Here is an 18,043-nt window from a genome sequence, read left to right on the forward strand (position 1 = left end):
GGTCAATGAATATTAAATAATTTCATTATATATATGGTTAATAGTAATCCATTAGATAAAAATTACATAATTAACTTATACAACTACTATATAAAATAATATTATATATATTCGGTTAGTCTCGGTCTAGTTCGGTCTAAAAAATACATCTTGAGACCGATTGTTAACGTAGTATTTCGTACACTTTTGAGTTAGGTTCCAGCAACTTAGGTTTTCAGAACTGAGACTGTAAAAATAGAGAAGAAAGAAATTGAGAGAGGGTGGCATTTGGGTCTTGGAGTCTCTGATGCCAGAATTAGTAGATTATTTTGAAAGTTTATAAATTAAATGAGAGAGTTATTAGATGAAAAAGTTAAAGATTTAGAATTAAAAAATATTTATGTTTAAATGATATTTTAAAAAATAAAATTAGAATAGACGGAATGAGATAGAACGAGATAAATCCTTTGCATCTTTCAAACAACCCACCTATTCAAGGAAGAATAATGATAGATTTATTATTTCTTACCACCCCTTTACTACTTCACAGTGCATTTAAAATTTTTACTTTTTTTTTTATAATTTTCTTTTAAGTAATTTTTTACCTTCCTTAATCAGAAAATTAAAAAAAATATATATAATTTTATTAATAGTTACTTAATTAGTAAGGAAAAGAAAATAATAAATAAATAAATAAATAAAAAGAGTAGAAAATAAGCGGAAGGTAGTAATAATCTATCGTTATCCTAGTGGGAATCAAGATTCAAAACAGGTTGCTCCAGAAAAGTAAAAGGACAACAGAACCAGTTCATCACAGTGCCATAATTTTCATCTTCTGCTCTCTCTCTCTCTCTCTCTCTCTTTGTGAAAATGTCAGACGGCGCATTGACTATTTTGGACGGGACCCACCTAAGAGCACTTGACCAGACCCTGCCGGACCACGGCCCCGCTTTGACCGGAGCGGAGGTGCTCGACCTCGCTGATTCCAGAGCCTCGACGGCACTCTTCGGCGTCTCATTGCCTGAAGCTGTCAAGTCCTCCGCTCTCCAAAGCATTGACGTCAACGACGTCCTCTCCTTCCGCCACACCCAACTCAGCCGAGACCAAGCTTCCCGGAGTCTGGCAGATTACCTCAACGCCATTGCCGATCGACTAAAAGGTACATAGCTCTACTTATGCTGATAAAGAATTAACATTGATGGAGTTCAACCATTTTCCCGTGGATTAGTGTGATTATTTGTAGATCGAAGCTTTTCAAATGTACTTTTCTTTTGTGCTTGAATATGGATGATATATGAGCAAACTTAGAGCGTCAATTTTTTAGTTATTGTCTCTTTTTTCCGATAAAAAGGTGTCAAAACTTTCATTCATCAATGACGCTCTGCCATTATAATTGGTTGAATGCCTACAGGTTCTTCCTGTATACGAACATCTTTGATCAGTTAATTGTCTTAAATTATTATAAAGCTTCACTATCAAAATTGATATAAGAGTCACCGTGTCATAGTTTTACCTATATTGGTAATATGGCACCCGCCACCCGGTGATCTTGTGGGAATTGATGGATTTGCAATATATATATATATATATATATAGAGAGAGAGAGAGAGAGAGAGAGAGAGAGAGAGAGAGAGTGTGTTCAGCATGATCCGTGGATCACCAACGATATAAAACGTTTCAATATAGGCTTTGATTGTGCTCGGTTCCTAAGAAAGTGTGAGAAGCTAAAGAAACTTAACATTGTTGAATATCAGACAATCAAATATAATAAGAGTTTTTTTTCCTTTGGCTATGCTGGTTGCTGAGAAAATCTGGAGAAGGAAAAAGAGAGTATTTAAATGTTCAGATCTTAAAATCATATTCATCTATTGGTTATACCAACCAATATAGACTTGTACATTTAATGTGTTTAAGTTGTGTGTGTGTGTGTGTGTGTGTGTGTGTGTGTGTGATTACGGTTGGAGCTTGGATTGCATTTACTTTGTTTGTGTATGTGTGTGTGCTTGTGTGCGTTATGATGTTTGAAGCTTAAATTCTATCTAATTTGTGTGCGTGCGTGAATGTGTGGTTATGTTAGGAGCATGAATTTTTCTGTTGGCTGAGGGATTATGAGAAAGGGAAAGAAAAATCAATGTTTCTGAAAACTAAACTGATGCTAGATGATTTTTTTGTGTGAAAATGTGGGTTTTTTAAAAGAGGGAAGATGAGAGAGAACTTGACTTTCTAAATTTTGAGAATCAAATTTATTAGTGTACATATAAAAATATGCATTTGTATTTGTGTTCCTCATTATGTTGATGAATTGAAAAAAAAAAATGTGTCCTTATGGGTGAAAATTCTGTTCAGATGATCCACTTGTTATATCAATATTGGATGGGAAAATTCTCCGGTTGTTTTTAGACGACGAGGATGATTTTGCGATGATATCGGAGAATTTGTTCACTGATTTAGATGCAGAAGATAAGGGGAAGATCAGCAAGGGTGAGATACGGAATGCTCTTGTCCTCATGGGAGTTGAAATGGGTGTTCCTCCTTTCTCAGGTTTGCTTTAGTATTGTCAGATTATTATTATGGTTTGTGGATATTATTGGATAAATATATTTTTTTTAAATGGTTATTTGTAATGAAGCTTGCACTGGTAGATTGAATTTGGATTTTTTGAATTTTCGGTTGAATGTGGACTCTTTATATAAACTTCTGATGATTCATTTGTGGATCTGAAACCATTATTTGGAAACAAATATAGACAAAGAAAGACAAGAGAGATAGAATGGGAGGAAAGAAATTTCGAGTCAAGGAAAAAAAACTATTAGGCCAATGAAATGCAGTTCTAGGAAATATTCGTTGACTATATTGTTAAGTGCATTATCTCCTAAAGGTGACACTATGTTCCATCAACCCTCCACATAATGTGTAACCCCCAAGCCCTAGATCCTAAGGTTGGGGCTAGATTTTAAACCTAAGCCCCGGGACTGTGAAATTGTTTTAATATTGTTTTCACTTTATTCTAAAACTTATATGGCAATTTCCAAAGGGGAAAAATATAAGATTCTTGATAATTGAAGATTTCCTAAATAGAATAGGAATCCTTTTTTTACTAGGAAATCAAATTCTGGACTCACTGACACCAAGGGGTTAGCCTTGCCCAACTAAGATTGATCCATGGGCTGATTATAAGAGCAAAACCCTAACAAAAGCTCCAGCACAGTCTGCTGCTGTCTCTGGAGATCATAAAGACTCGTAATCTTGGTAGGAATCCAAGACACAAAGTAGGAAAAGCACAAGGAATTGCTGCCACAGCCCATAAAATCCAAGATACCTCCAAGATATAAGGCTACCACACCACATGAGTCAACCTTGGAGTCCTAAACCGAGAAGAAGTATCCTATTGAGCCCTAAGCTGCCACCACACTCAAGAAAACCCTAGGACTAAGGGCATGTTTGGGTAATGAGATGAGATGAGAAGTCTATGAATGGTAGTAAAAAGGTTTGTGAATAGTATTGAAATGGTTTGATTTAAGATGTTTTATTGGATTTTGAGAAAGGAGAGAGAAAAAGTTGAATAAAAATAATTTTGTTTTATAACTAAAAGTTGAATAAAAATATTATAAAGTTAAAATATTGTTTGAATATATTTTTTTAATATTATTTTTGTTTTGAAATTTGAAAAAGTTGTATTATTTTCTGTGTTTTGTATGAAAGTTTGGGAAAAATGTAATGATTAGGTAATGATTAGATGAAAAAGTTGAAAAAAATGTTGTGTTTGAGTGATGTTTGGGAAGGAAATTATGAAAAGTTTTGAGATCTCATCTCATCTAAGTGTCCAAACTTGGCCTAGAACTCTTGCAAGATCCCTATAGAGCACAAACTGTCAGAGCTATAGTTCAGCCAGGAAATCTGCTTATGCCACCCCTTAGAGTCCCAAGAAAACCCTAGCGGCTGCTGCCACCCAAGATTCCTAAACCCCAACAATCACTAAAACACAGGTTGTATAAATACACCAATCTGTGCCACTCTCTAATTCATTAAGCCCTAGAATTTTTAGGCAATTATTTCCCCCACTCTGCAACAGTGCTGCCAACCATAGAGTAAAGAAAAACCTAGTCTTTCCCCACACTACTTTTTTTTATAAGTAAGAATCTTTATTGAATAGAATGAAACTAAGCAATGCCCAAGTACACAGGAAGTATACAAAGTAAGACACCTAATTACATTCTAGGGAGCTGGAAAGAAGATAAAAACTCATAAACATTCCCACCCTTTAGTACAATAGCAGAAAACCACTGTAAAAGAAAGAATACAAATGAATTCCAGATTTCCCCCACTGCACGCTCCTTCTTGTTAAAACACCTATCATTTCTTTCCGTCCATAAACACCACATTAAGCACAAAGGTATCATCCGCCACACTGCTGCCAGTTGAGAGCTATTGTGATGCCTATTTCAGCATGCTAGTAGATCCATCACACTCTTAGGCATTACCCAACTCAGCCCGGCTCTACTAAGGATGCCAGCCCATAACTCCCCAACCACCTCACAATGTAAAAGCAAATGACTTTCCCACACTACTTAGTGCCATATGCCCAAAAAAGTCCATTCTTGTGTGGTTGTGATACCCGATATTAAATGATGAGTATAGGTGGTGTATGAGATCTCATATTGCTTGGGACGAATGAGTTATTGCACTCTATAATGATTCCAATAGGGCTCTAATTGTACCATTGACTAGCCTTTTGGAGTATGGCCAAGATGTGCCTTGGGTCTTCCATGGGGCGTTATAAATGGTATCAAAGTCTATCCCAACTAGAAGTGTAGGACTTGAGCCGTGTCACCTATGATTAAATGGCTTGACGAGAATGTTGAGAATTTAAGGGGGGAGATTGTGATACCCCATACTATATGGTGAGTGTAGCTGGTGTATGGATCCCACAATTGCTTGAAATGAAGAAGTTCTTACCCTTTATAATAATTCCAATGGGGCTTCAATTGTTCCATTGACTAAATATGCCTTGGGCCTTCCTTAGGGGCATTACAAATGATATCAAACCCTATCCCAACCAAAAGTGTGGGGCTTGAGCTATGCCTATGATGGATTGGCCCAACGAGGTGCTTGGAAATTTAAGGGGACCTTGTAGTCACTATCAAAAGTGAAGAGCTACCTAATTTGTCTCCATCTTAGTGTCATGCCGTGTATGCCTTTGGGGGTTTGTCAATCTCATAACATGTAACATGCTTTTGATCATATATAGGCTTTAAAACCAAAGGGAAATTTCGGTTTTAGGGTTCTTTAGGTTCTCTGGCAGCAACCCTTGTCAATCCTTGGTTTGAATTTTGCAAGCTTTCATAACTTGCATGATAGAGTCATAGACGGTCTCTTGGGTGTAAGGGTAGATAATGATTTTTGATTTAATGAAAACATGTGCAATGGTATCTGCTATGAGTGAATGTTTTGAGGGCTTAAACATGTGAAGAAAATCATGGAATTTGTCAAAAATTTATGCTCTAAGCTTTGATATTGCCTACATGATGGCAGTTTTGTGATGTGTAAAATCTGACTTTAACCACGACTTCTATCATTAGGCTTCACTAAATGCTTTGTATGCATATATATGCACGTCTACTGTACATGAAATCTGTAGGATAGAAGGACTATTTGGACAGTTTTTAAAAATTGTTTTTAAAAATTTGGTGAGATTTGACATGGTTTCAAAGGGACATGAAATCAAGGGTTTTGGGTATGATATTTTGGTATCAAGATCTTTGTTTTCTGGTTTCCTTCATGCTGTAAATCTGGATCGCATTGTAGGATTGTGATTTGAGTTGAGTTTCATGATAAAGTGTGTATATTGCACCGTGGTCAGAATTTCACAATATCATGCAAAGCTGGACAGACTCATGCATCTAGGGTTTTGGTTTCAATGAGAGTATATATTATTTTGCTTGTATACTTCCAATGTTTCAGCTTGTATACTTCCGGAGTGCTTGGGCTAAGCCTATTTGCTTGCTTTAATAAAATCTCCTATTGCTCATAAACACAAAAAGAGAGTATCTATTATTTCGCAATCTTGAATTCTTGATGTAGTAAAAGCATGGTTAATGATGTGTGATCAGGATGTTTGTTCTTAAGTTTATGTCACATTGAGGAGTCAAGGAAACATTGGATAACTTCCGCACTAGGATTTCTGCCTGATCAGTTTGCTTGAAGTGGTTGTTCTTCTGGTCTGTTCTGGCATCTGTACCAGTGTTTTGGATTTCGTAACGTACCGGCCAGTATGGCCGATATTTTTCGTCTATTGGCCAGGAGGCCGTAATGTTAGGAATTCTGTTATTCTGCTTGTCATTGTAGACCTTATAGAGGGCGGAGGGAAATGTAAGAGAGCAGCCAATCAATGAATACACATTTCTATTTCTTCTTCCTCACACATTTTCTAGAGGCTCTCACCCTCAAAGTGAGAATATCCTTGCAAAGTTATCTTAAGAAGTATCAGGAGTGTTACAAAGTTGGTATCAAAGATGTTGATCTCTGCTGAGCTTGAGGATGGCTGAAGGAACACCTCTTAACCAGCTGCAAGATGGGTTGAACGCCCTAAAGAAAACCACAGACTCATAGTTCAAAAATCTAGAGATTGTGATATTGGCCTTGAAGTGACAATCAGACTCTGTGGTGATCTAGCTGGCAGCGTCAACATTAGAGCTGCAAAAGAAGTATCAAAACCATTGTTAGGGAGAATCATCATCAGGGGTAACATGCATTCTGAAGATACAGGTTGTCAGTCTGGGGAGGTGTAGACCAAAATTGTTCGAGTTGATTTTCCAACCTTCCCTGGAGAGCACCCCACCACTTGGCTGTACAAGGTGAATCACGTTTTTGCTTTTCATAACACTTTACCTCAACATAGGCTTAGGCTTGTTTCCTTTCACATGGAAGGCAAGGCTCCCATGTGGTTTCAAAACATGGAAGAAACGGGGCTAGTAACTAATTGGGAGACCTTTGTTGGTATGATTTGGACCAAGCGCATATGATGACCCCATGGAATAACTGACTAGATTGAGTCAAATAGGGTTTGTAGAATAATATAAGGCCAATTTTGAGTACCTTTTGAATAGATTGAGGGGCCTATCTGAAGCCAACAAACAGAGTTGCTTCATGAGTGGGCTAAAGGATGAGATTCGCCTACCCGTTAGGATGTTAAATCCTACTAATTGGGTTGCCGCCTATAGCCTTGCTATGATACAAGAAGAAAATGTAGCCCTCACTAGAAGGTATTGTCGGATTTCTAGGAAATAAGTTAGGAAACTCTGTTTTAAATATTTTGAATTTCTAGGAGATAGATTAGGAAGTTCTATTTTTAGATAAAATCTGAAATAGTTATTTCAGATTTTAAATATTTCTGTTTCCTGTTTTATAGATTTGCTTATTTGATTTACTGATTAGGTGGCCTTCCTGATTTGGTGGCCTTCCTCTTCTATTTATATTGTAATCTTTTCTGTTGGAAAATAATAAGAATGATTATTCTTCTTCTCAAGAAAACTACAGGTATCATAGGAGCTCCTTGTTGCATTCTAATGAACCTGGAATCTTAAAATATCCACGTCCCTGTTGTGGAATCCAACAAGGGCTCACTTAAGACCAACATGCCAATTCACAAGATCAACCAAACTCAGATGAAGGGTAGGAGGGAGAGGGCATTGTGTTACCATTGTGACTCTAAGTGGGACCCTGAGTTATACATTTTAGAAGAAGTTTTGGAAGACAGTGGGGTGGAAGAGAAAAAGGGGTAGATAATTGGTGACAAGGAGACCAATAGCGAATCTCTAGATTTCATTTCCATTACTAAAAATCCAGAGATCTCACTACATGCCATCATAGGTTCACACAACCTTCAGACTATGCGATTAAAAGGAAAGGTTGGATCTTAGTGGTTCATTATCTTCATTGACACAGGCAGCACGCACAATTTTTTTTTTTGGATGAGTAGGGGGTAGCTACCCATCAATCGGATAAAAGGGTCAAAGTCGGAGTGGCCAGTGGGGAGCAACTACCCAGTGAAGGGGAAAGTATGGGTCTTAGGTTCCACATTCGGTGGCTAAGGGGCTTGGGCTCCATTCTTTGGAACTTTGAAAAACTAGCCATGCAGTTTCACTTACAAGACTCAACCTGTGAAACTTAAAGGGCTGGCTTCATCCCACTTGATTGGGGAAGGCTCATTAAACAAATTTCACAAGGTCGAGACAAAGGGAGTAGTCTTGCAGCTAATTGAAGAACCTAAGTTAGACACCTATGTAGATGTGTTTGTGGAACCTAAGGGACTACCCCCCCCCCCCCCTTTCCCCCGCGTTAGGTGCCATGATCATTCAATTAACTTATTGCCAAATTCTAAACCTATGTCAATAAGGCCCTGCCATTACCCTTCTTTTCATAAGAATGAGATTGAAAGAATAGTGAAGAAACTCCTAGCTTCTGGGGTCATTCAGTCAAGCCAGAGTCCCTATTCATCACCTGTTTTGTTGGTTAGAAAGGTAGATGGGACCTAGCGCCTTTGTGTAGACTATTGTGCCCTTAATCAAGTCACCAATAAGGACAAATTTCCAATACCCTTTTTGAAGGAGGTTATGGATGAATTGCATGGGTCAACAGTGTTTTCCAAACTTGGCCTCAGGTTTGGTTATCACCAAATACGTGTGAGGCCCGATGATGTCCTCAAGACAACATTTAGAACTCATGAGCGATACTATGAGTTCTTAGTTATGCCCTTTGGGCTAACTAATCCTCCCTCAACCTTCCAAAGTTTCATGAATGGGGTATTTAAGCCATTCCTCAAAAAGTTTATTTTAGTGTTTTTTATGACATTTTAGTGTACAACAAAAGCGAAGTGGAGCATGCGAGACACTTACAAATGGCTTTGGAAACTCTTAGACAGTATTAGCTCTTTTCCAAACTCTCCAAATGCAAGTTTGGCTGTAGTGAGATAACATATTTAGGGCACTTGATTTCTGCCCAGGGAGTTGGAGCAGATATAGAGAAGTTGCAAGCAATGATACAATGGCACCTACCCAACTCTATTAAGGGGTTGAGAGGGTTCTTGGGCTTAATAGGCTACTATAGGAGATTTATCCGTGGATATGGTGGTATTGCGGCACCCCTCACCAACATGCTTAAGAAGAATAATTTCGATTGCACAAAAGAGGCTAAAATGGCCTTCAAGAATTTTTTTTTGTAAGTAAGAAGAATTTATTAATGCACATAATTAGGCAAAGTCCAAGTACACGGGAAGTATATAAGAGAAAAACCTAATTACAAGCTAAGTGTTGTGAAAAATAGCATAAAAGTCATTAAAGCTAGTCCCACTCAGTACAATAGCTGAAGTCCAAAGTAACAACATATGGAAGAAAAAATCTCTAAACCCTCCCATCAAACATTCCCTATTATCAAAATAGTGACCATTCACAAAAGATTGACCAAGCAAGTAGGGGTGCCGCTTATGAACTGCAGACACCAAGGCAAATAGTTCATTTTCATAAGTAGAGAGCTATAGTGATCTTCCTTTCAACATTTGACTAAAAAATGTAATTGGCCTCCCTTTTCGCATCAAGACTACCCTTGCAGCCCCTCCTAAGGCATCACACTTGATGGTAAATGGTTGTCTGAAGTCAGGTAAGGCTAAAATTGGCTGTTGGGTGACTGCGTCCTTCAATTTCTCGAGGCCCAACTACCAGTTTTAGCCTTAATTGACTTCACTCAACCATTTACCGTCGAGTGATGCCTCAGGAGGGGCCGTAGGGGCAATCTTGATGCAAAAGGGAAGCTAATTACATTTTTTAGTCAAATGTTGAAAGGAAGATCGTTACAGCTCTCTACTTACGAAAAGGAGAGCTGAGTCTGCGGTTTATAAGCCCTGCTGGCTAGTCTTTTGTGACTAAAACTGACGCAGAAAGCTTGAAATACTTGTTGGACCAGAAGATTGGTACTCCCAAGCAACTTAAATGGATATCCATGTTACTTGGGTATGACTTTGTGGTGGAATACAAGAAGGGGAAGGAAAATCTGATGATGATGAAGTGTCCTTGTGCTTAATTTCTTTTCCCTTGGTGGACTGGATTAAGGAATTTAAAGTGGCTTATGATAAGAACAACCAAGTGCAGGAACTCCTGGCCAACTAACAGAAAATTCTCTGCCTTCCCTCTATACCTCTCAAGATGGCGTACTCGTTTACACGAAGTGACTCTATATCCCTCAAGATGAGACCTTTAAAACAAAGCTTTTAGAGTTATTACATAGTAGCCCTCTGGGAGGACACTCAGGGTATGATAAAACCATGTATAGAGGAAGGAGGGACTTCTTTTGGCCAGATCTTAAGGCGGACGTTAAAAGGTTTATCCGGAGATACGATGTATGTCAGAGTGTGAATGCAGAAAACACCTTTCTAGGAGGCTTTCTCCAACCCCTACCTATCCCCTCTCAACCATGGTCCTATATTACCATGTTCCCCGTTCGCATGGACACAATAGCCTCTGGGTGGATGTAGACCAACTTACAAAATATAGTCACTTCACCCCCCTATCCCACCGCCAAAACTATAGCGAAGTTATTCCTCAAACATATCTTTAAACTACATGGCCTTTCCATCTTTTAGTTTCAAACTGTGGCTATACTTTTATGAGTAGGTTTTGGCAGGAATTCTTTAAACTACAGGGAGTACAAATGGCTTTTAGTACTGCCTATCATTCTCAATCTAATGGACAGTCAGAGGCAGTCAACAAGAGTTTAGAGAAGTACCTTAGGTGCTTTGCGGAGATCGACCAAAAGGCTGGTCTCAGTTGGTTCCCTTGGTTGACTGTTGGTAGAACACCCACCAGCAATGCTTACACAAAACTGACCCCATTCAAGGCCTTATATGGATACTTATCCCCTCACCTTCTCACCTATATTCCTGGAACATCCAAAGTAGAATCAGTATAAGAAATCCTTCAATCAAGAGATCGGATTCTACGAATTTTGAAGCACAACCTCCACAGAGCACAAGAAGGGATGAAGAGGTACGCAGACCTAAAGAGGAAGGAACAAGAGTATAATGTTGGTGGCTGGGTCTGCTTACGGCTCCAGCCATATCGGCAGCTGTCGGTTGCACATCGGAGGAACCTAAAGCTTGCTCCTTGGTATTACGGCCCCGTTCATGTCTTACAGCGCATAGGGGCAGTAGCCTATTGCCCTAAATCTACCTCCATCATCTGCTCAAATCCATGCCACATTTCATGTCTCCCTGCTGAAGAAAAAATTGGGAGAAAGGATCTCACCTTAACCTTCATTGCCACCTATAGACGCCAATGGAATTCTCAAATCAGAACCTGAAGAGGTTTTAGCATGCCACATGACCAAGCACCAGAACCGACCATTGGTAGAGCTGCCAGTCCAATGGCGGAGGCAATAGCCGGACGATGCCACCTAGGAGCCCTACTCGCGGTTGAGAGACCGACGCTAAGGATAGGAGGTTGAGAGAAGAAGCAGTCTGGGTCTAAGAAGCAGTTGACGTGTCTAGTAAACAAAGGGATGTGGCAGTTTCTCAGCCTTTGGATCACTTTATTTGGGGCCTAGTTGGGATACTGTGTGGGAAGCATCAGAGAAGAACACATGTCAGGAAATACTTTTATTAGTTTTATCTCTAGTTTGTTATTACTTTTGAGTTGTTTTATGTCCCTGGAGGTCGTAGTTTTAGGAATTCTGTTATTCTGCTTGTCGTTGTTGATCTTATAGAGGACAGAGGGAAATGTAACAGAGCAGCCAATCAGTGAATACACATTTCTATTTCTTACTCTTCATTTTTCTTCTTCTTCACACCTTTTCTGGAGGCTCTCAGCCTCTAAGTGAGAATATCCTTACAAATTTATCCTAAGTATCAGGAGTGTAGGGAAAAGCTTGGGTTCTCTCTGGTTTGAGGCTGGTGACAGTGGCTGATCTGTGGGGTTAATGCTCCTGAAATTTTCTTAGGGTTTGATGAGGAGAAAGGGGCAGCAGCATGTTATTTATTAGGGCAGATGGTGCAGAGTCTGTTGAGATTTAAAGTCTCAAATGGCAACGACTAGTAGATTTCTCGAGTTTCATTAGGATTAGGATCAGGATCTGTAGGCAGCCAAGTTTCCTAAGATTAGGAATCCTAATGTATCGACAGCAAGGTTAATGGTGTTTTCAACTTGGGGTATTGAGGCATGAATGGGTCAGCAATGATGTGGAACGAGGTGGTTGAAAACCTAAGGAGTCTCAAGGCAATAGAGTGGCGACAGAATGCAAGAGGGCTTGAGCATACCTGATTCTTGAAGGTTTCTAGGAGACTTTCTTGTTTCTTGGATAAGTGAGTGTGTTTTGGGTTTCTAGGGTTGGGCAGCTTCTTTTCTTGGAGGTTCTTGGATGTTTCTTGGCTGCAACCTAGGTTTCCGACCAAGATTGTGTCATGGGTTGTAGTGATAGCTCGAGGCATAGAGGATGGTGAGAGCTGGGTTGAAAGGGTGCATAGCAGTTCAGGAAAACCAGAAGGGAAATAGGTCGTTAAAGTAGTTGATGGGCTGAAACGCATTTGTTTGGGATATGTGAAGAGGAATTGTGTTTTTAGTTGTGCGGCACTGTTTAGATAAGTTGCACGGTGTCATTTTGTGTCTGTAATTGAATGAATCAATTGTTGTAAATAGATATGATGACGATTTAGTCTTTGGTTGGTGTTAACATGATGCCATTTAATAAAGATAGTATAAAAGGAGAAATAAAGGAGAAGAAAGGCACGGAAGTTCATTTCAGAATCACATCTTCTTACTTCATCTTCTCTTCTCTCTATTCTCTCCTCTTCTTCCTCCTTAATTCTGGAGATTGACTATCTCAAACAGAGTCATTACGTAGTGGGTCCATTACAGATTGGGAATTCCTGAGTCGACAGTAGGCGTGATTTTTTGGGTCTATCTTTCAGTTGAAGCATTCCTAGGGCTTGGGACTCCTCTGTGGAGGCTGATAGTGTTTTAGGAAGTTTTTGAACTGTCTACTACTACTCAGTCTCGGCTGAACAGCTTAGAGCCTTGGGTTTTCTTGAGTTTGTGTAGGATTAGGATTCCTAGCAGCATGGGATCACGGCCAGGTTTATTACTTGTGGTTTTATGGGCTTAAAAGCATTCTTTTGCACCATCTCAGAATTCCCTTGCCGGCTGCCCATATTCCAGATTGGGCCAGGTATTAGCCAATAACACTCGATCACTTATGCAAGAATTATGGGCTCGTGAGCCTTAACTCCAAAACTCCAGCCCTAACCCTAAGATCTAGGGATTGGGTGTGATACCATGTCCACCAATATGACCCCCACCGCGTAAACTACCATAGGCGCAACTATTAGAACTAAAGTAGAAGACCCTAAGGAGACAACAGTGGTGTTTTGTCTCAAGACAGATCCAATAATCGGGAATACATATTAGCAGCTGTAAGTTAGAAGCAATTATATATTTCTCCTGATGAAGCTTCTCTTCCTCCAAGTCAATAATAAAGGATGATGCTGTAGTAGATGATCCCACAAATTTTAAAGATTAGTCTGGTACTCTGACAAATAGACCCTATGGAATGCATTCTCTGCTAGAATGGCGTTAGCTTGGGTGATGCCGAGGAGGGTAGTTGATCTCCTAGCAAATTATGGAGGCTTACGTGGTAATCAGCAAATTGCAGTAATATGGAAGATGGTCCCATTTGTCTTTGGTGGTGCCTTTGGAGGTGTCTTTGAAGGGAGAGGAGTTAGAAGCTTTGATGATTTCGGGTGGTCAATGGATGATCTTAGAGATTTATTTTTTAACACTTCACTCCATTGGTTGATTTTAATGGATTTCAGTGGTGTGAAAGTTCATGACTTTCTTGTATCTCTAATTAATGATGCCTAGCTGTTGCTCTTGTATATGTCCAATATAGTTGGGCTATGTGTATTTCTCATTGATAAAACTTTTATTTACTGATAAAAAAAAAAAAAAAAAAAAAAAAAAAAAAAAAAAAACAAAACAAAACAAAACAAAAACAAAAGGCTCAGACAATGTCTCCCAGACTGCGTAGTGGTGGAGATTTTCTCTTATATCTCATATACCCAAGAAAAACTACTCTAATGAGAAATGATGTAGCAATATATTACCAAATCTTTTTAGAAAAATCACAACATTCAACTGTGGTGCCCATGTGAGATTCCATATCATGCCACAGCCACCCCATAACAATAGATTCCTCACTCATCCAATGCACATAAGAGTCATCTTTCATGACTGGTGGATTATCCATCAAATTTTCAATCTTCATTTTCCACGTACGAAGATTTTCATAACATATACCCAAGCTGGATAATTCAGATCATTTATTTTATTTTATTTTTGAGTTAATTGATTTCGGCATATCAACATTGAATGGTGAAGATTTAACTCGGCCATACTGAAGACAATCAAGCAAAAGTTGAACAACAACCAAATTCAACCAACCAATAGTGGATGAACAATATTGATGCATACACACCACAAAGAAACTCCACAAACCATTCAAAGATCCCATCATATGACTTGAAACAATCTGGAAAAATCACCATAACAACCAATAAGGCTCTGGTGCCTCAAACCATGTTATCGCTGGAGTTCAATATGATGTCGACCATGATGTCAGCATATGGATGCTGGCATTAGAACGCCTTAGTCAAGAGCTGATGACCTTCAGATTCTGATGCTTTTACTAGTTAGTGGATCGGTTGCTCTCTTACCAAGTGAAGTTGTAAAAGTTGAGTTGTATAGTTGAGTTGTAAACTTGAAAAGAGTGATAAAGAAGTAGAGAAAACAAAGAGAATGTGATGAAAATTTCTTTTATATTGACTGTCTGCATAAAAGGACAAGTTTAACTATAAAATAATTTTAATAATAGCTAACAACTCTAGCAGATGATAGTGTGCTCGTACTTGATTATATGGCACATCTATAGCTAGCATACTTTTTTCAAGTAAATTTTCTGTTTTAGCCCCAAGTCTATGTTTTGCATGTTGTCTGTCATGACCTCTAACGATTCGTATCTTGACTAAGGCTTGGATAGCTTATCACTCTTCTCTTCCCCTCCCCAACCCCTCCCCCCCCCCAACAATTTAGATTATTGCATACCCTCAAAACACTAGTCCATGAGAAAAACTATTTTGTGGGTACATCCTCTAGAATCGACATCATTCTACTCTTTATTGGGGAAATCAGTTCCCATCTTCTGGACCAAAGGTAGCTCTTTCTGTGAAACCACACAATTTATGGGCCATATAATTTATTCATCTAATTGTATTTGGTTAATTTCTTATTTTTAGTCGTAAGCCCACATCCAGAGGTATAATCCTAGATTCAATAGGTGGGATCTCATATTAAAGGACTCAAATTAGTTGAACTTGCCATGGGATACCACTATCTTTGTGCTCGGGATCTCATGTGTAGAGTTTCACTGTAGAACCTAGCCCACATTCAGAGACTCACGATGAACTTGCTAATCTAGTCTGTACTCTGAGTTTTATTAATTATCAGTTCCATACATGATAATGTTCTCAAATCATAACCCACGAGGTGCAATTGAACAGCATTTCCTTTGCTAAATGATATCTTGCGGAAACACGAGCCAGAGGGAGAAGAAGAATTGGGCCAAGCACAATTTGCACAATCACTCCAGCCAGTTCTTCAAGAACTCGCTGAGGCCTTGGCTGAAAAGCATGTTGTTTGCATCCGGAACATCAGGATCATCAATGGTTCTAAGCTGAAAAAGGTAGTCCATTCTCGCAATACTTCGTTTTAGATATCTTTTCAATACTTATTGTTAATTATCTTTGCCTTTAGTTTCCTTTCGTCTTCTTTTTTATTTTTATTTTTGTTTTTTAGCTATGAAATTTGTTCCTTCAGTTAAATATACCTAATGTATTTATTTCGATAACCTGTAATGAGAAGTCTGCTTCTTTTACTGGGAAATCGAGGTCTAACTTCCTTTGGCATAATTTGAATTTAAGAAACAATGTGGGTTTTGTTTCTGTTTAGAAAACATGAAACTGTATTTTGAATGAGGAAATTAACTTACAATAGAGAAAAAAGGGAATGATATCGGCCACTCTAGAATAACACAAGAAAGGTTACGAGAGGCTTTAGAATTATTTCCAATGAATCAGATATTTGTGAAAATCTTAAGAGATTTTGATCATATTATACAGGACAAAATTGGCTTCTGTCCAGCATTAGACTGTTTAACAGTATTCTGAATGCTGGATCACCATAGCACAGCTTGGAAGTGCTCTGCAACTAATTGAAAATCTAATAATATAAAGTTTTAGAAATAAAAGATGGATAAGCTTAAACTTAATAGGCACAAGTTAATCTGAATTCGGTAACACTAAGCATGTTCTTAAAATCAACCTTTTCGCATTGGTGATAGGATGAAGTAATTGGAACTTATTCTGACATTGGCCACCAGTTTGGCCATACCTTCCGACCTAGCATTTGCTGTCCTAGTACTTTATTGGATCAATGGCTGAACTGGATTTCAAAATTTCACTTAATTGTAACGCATGTGTTTGGCTTTTTTCAACGAGTCTGGAATTTAGCGATTATTGGCATTAGCCTTTCAAGAAATATTCCGTGTTAATATATACATTTTTCTATTGGATTAATTTTGATAACGCTAAATAACATTGTAGATTTTGGATGATGAGGAGGAATTGAACAATGTCGTGAGGAAGATAGTGGAGGAAAAGCAGAGTGGAAAGGATAGTGTAGGGAGTTTCGAATTAATCAGGGGCTTCCTTGAGAGAAATGGGAAAGCATTGGGCTTGCCGCCATTAGAAGCCGATGAAGCAGTGGTGCTTCTTTACAATGCAGTGTTTGCTGATGTTAAGGATGGAAAAAGTGATGTGGACATAGAGAACAATAATTTTGGAAAACTCGTGAAGGAGGTTCTCGAGAAATTTGCCGAGCAACTTGAAGCTAATCCCGTCTATCATTCTCTTGATCGTTGAGTTCTGAGGCAGAGACTGTCATCAGCCCTGATATCTATCATGTTGGCAGAGCTTGTTGCTGTCTAGGCAGCATTGCCTAACACACATTATCCACCTCCTTACAATGCAGCCATCTATCAATAAGAGTACATCTGCAACATCACTTCTCTACTGGTGGTGTTGGGTTGATAAATCATGTTTCAAGATGAGATATTTTTCCTTTTTTTTTTTTTTTTTTGTTGGGGGGGTTAAAATATGTGAGTAACTACAACTATATTGCCCTGTGTGGGAAAAAAAAAAAAAAAAAAAAAAAAACATAAACAAAGTTTTTCATATACAGATTACAGAGGAAAAAACAGGGCTTTCGATACAATTTGCTGTCAAGGCTTTGAAATGGTGGATACTTTTTCTGATTGATCTCTTTTACCAGGGGAAAATAACTTTACTGCTTGCATCAACTATTTATTCACATACCTCACACCTATACCTTTTTTATAAGGTGTGAGTGTTTTTCATAAGATATGGAGATGTTTTTCATAGGGTGTGGGGTGGTGAATACTAACTTATGGGAAAAATTTTCTCTTAGAAACTAGCGAGTTTCTAATTTCTTTTTGAATTCTAATTTTTCAAAGGGTGCTAATATTTTCCATTTTCCCCAAACGTTCTAATTTGGTAGTTTGTACCAATTGTTAGAACCTGACTTTTAAAGATCGATGAAACATAAGGCAAATGGTACAATCCAGTATTAATCGAAGGTGTAAATTGTCACATTTCAATAACTTAAGAACAAATATGTAGCAAATTCAAAAGTGAGAAGGCAACTTCTCCTCCATCAGAAATATGTAGCACATTTGGAACAAGCCAATTTCTTCCTAAAATTATTTTCTCGTCGAGTACTTTTTTAGGTTAAGTTTATGAGATTTCTTTCTTTTTAAAACGTTATAAGGGAAATAATACATGTATACCAATGGACTTTTTATAAGAGAAAATCTATTTAGAAGCTTTATTTTTAACACACCTACCACACTGCTGATGTAGAAGCTTTCCTCATCAACAATGCTAAAAAATGAT

The 18,043-nt window shown here is 38.3% G+C and overlaps 1 protein-coding gene across 1 annotated transcript; it reads left to right on the top strand.

Moving 5' to 3' along the window:
• Positions 1–727: 727 nt before the first annotated feature.
• On the top strand, positions 728–17,320 carry LOC121260606. Its single transcript, XM_041162545.1, has 4 exons — positions 728–1,138; positions 2,326–2,520; positions 15,575–15,756; positions 16,676–17,320. The coding sequence occupies exons 1-4, from the start codon at positions 850–852 to the stop codon at positions 16,991–16,993; spliced, it is 984 nt and encodes a 327-aa protein (XP_041018479.1). The 5' UTR covers positions 728–849; the 3' UTR covers positions 16,994–17,320.
• The last annotated feature ends 723 nt before the right edge of the window (positions 17,321–18,043 follow it).

Source organism: Juglans microcarpa x Juglans regia, chromosome 4D, assembly GCF_004785595.1.
Source record: "Juglans microcarpa x Juglans regia isolate MS1-56 chromosome 4D, Jm3101_v1.0, whole genome shotgun sequence".
Taxonomy (NCBI): domain Eukaryota; kingdom Viridiplantae; phylum Streptophyta; class Magnoliopsida; order Fagales; family Juglandaceae; genus Juglans; species Juglans microcarpa x Juglans regia.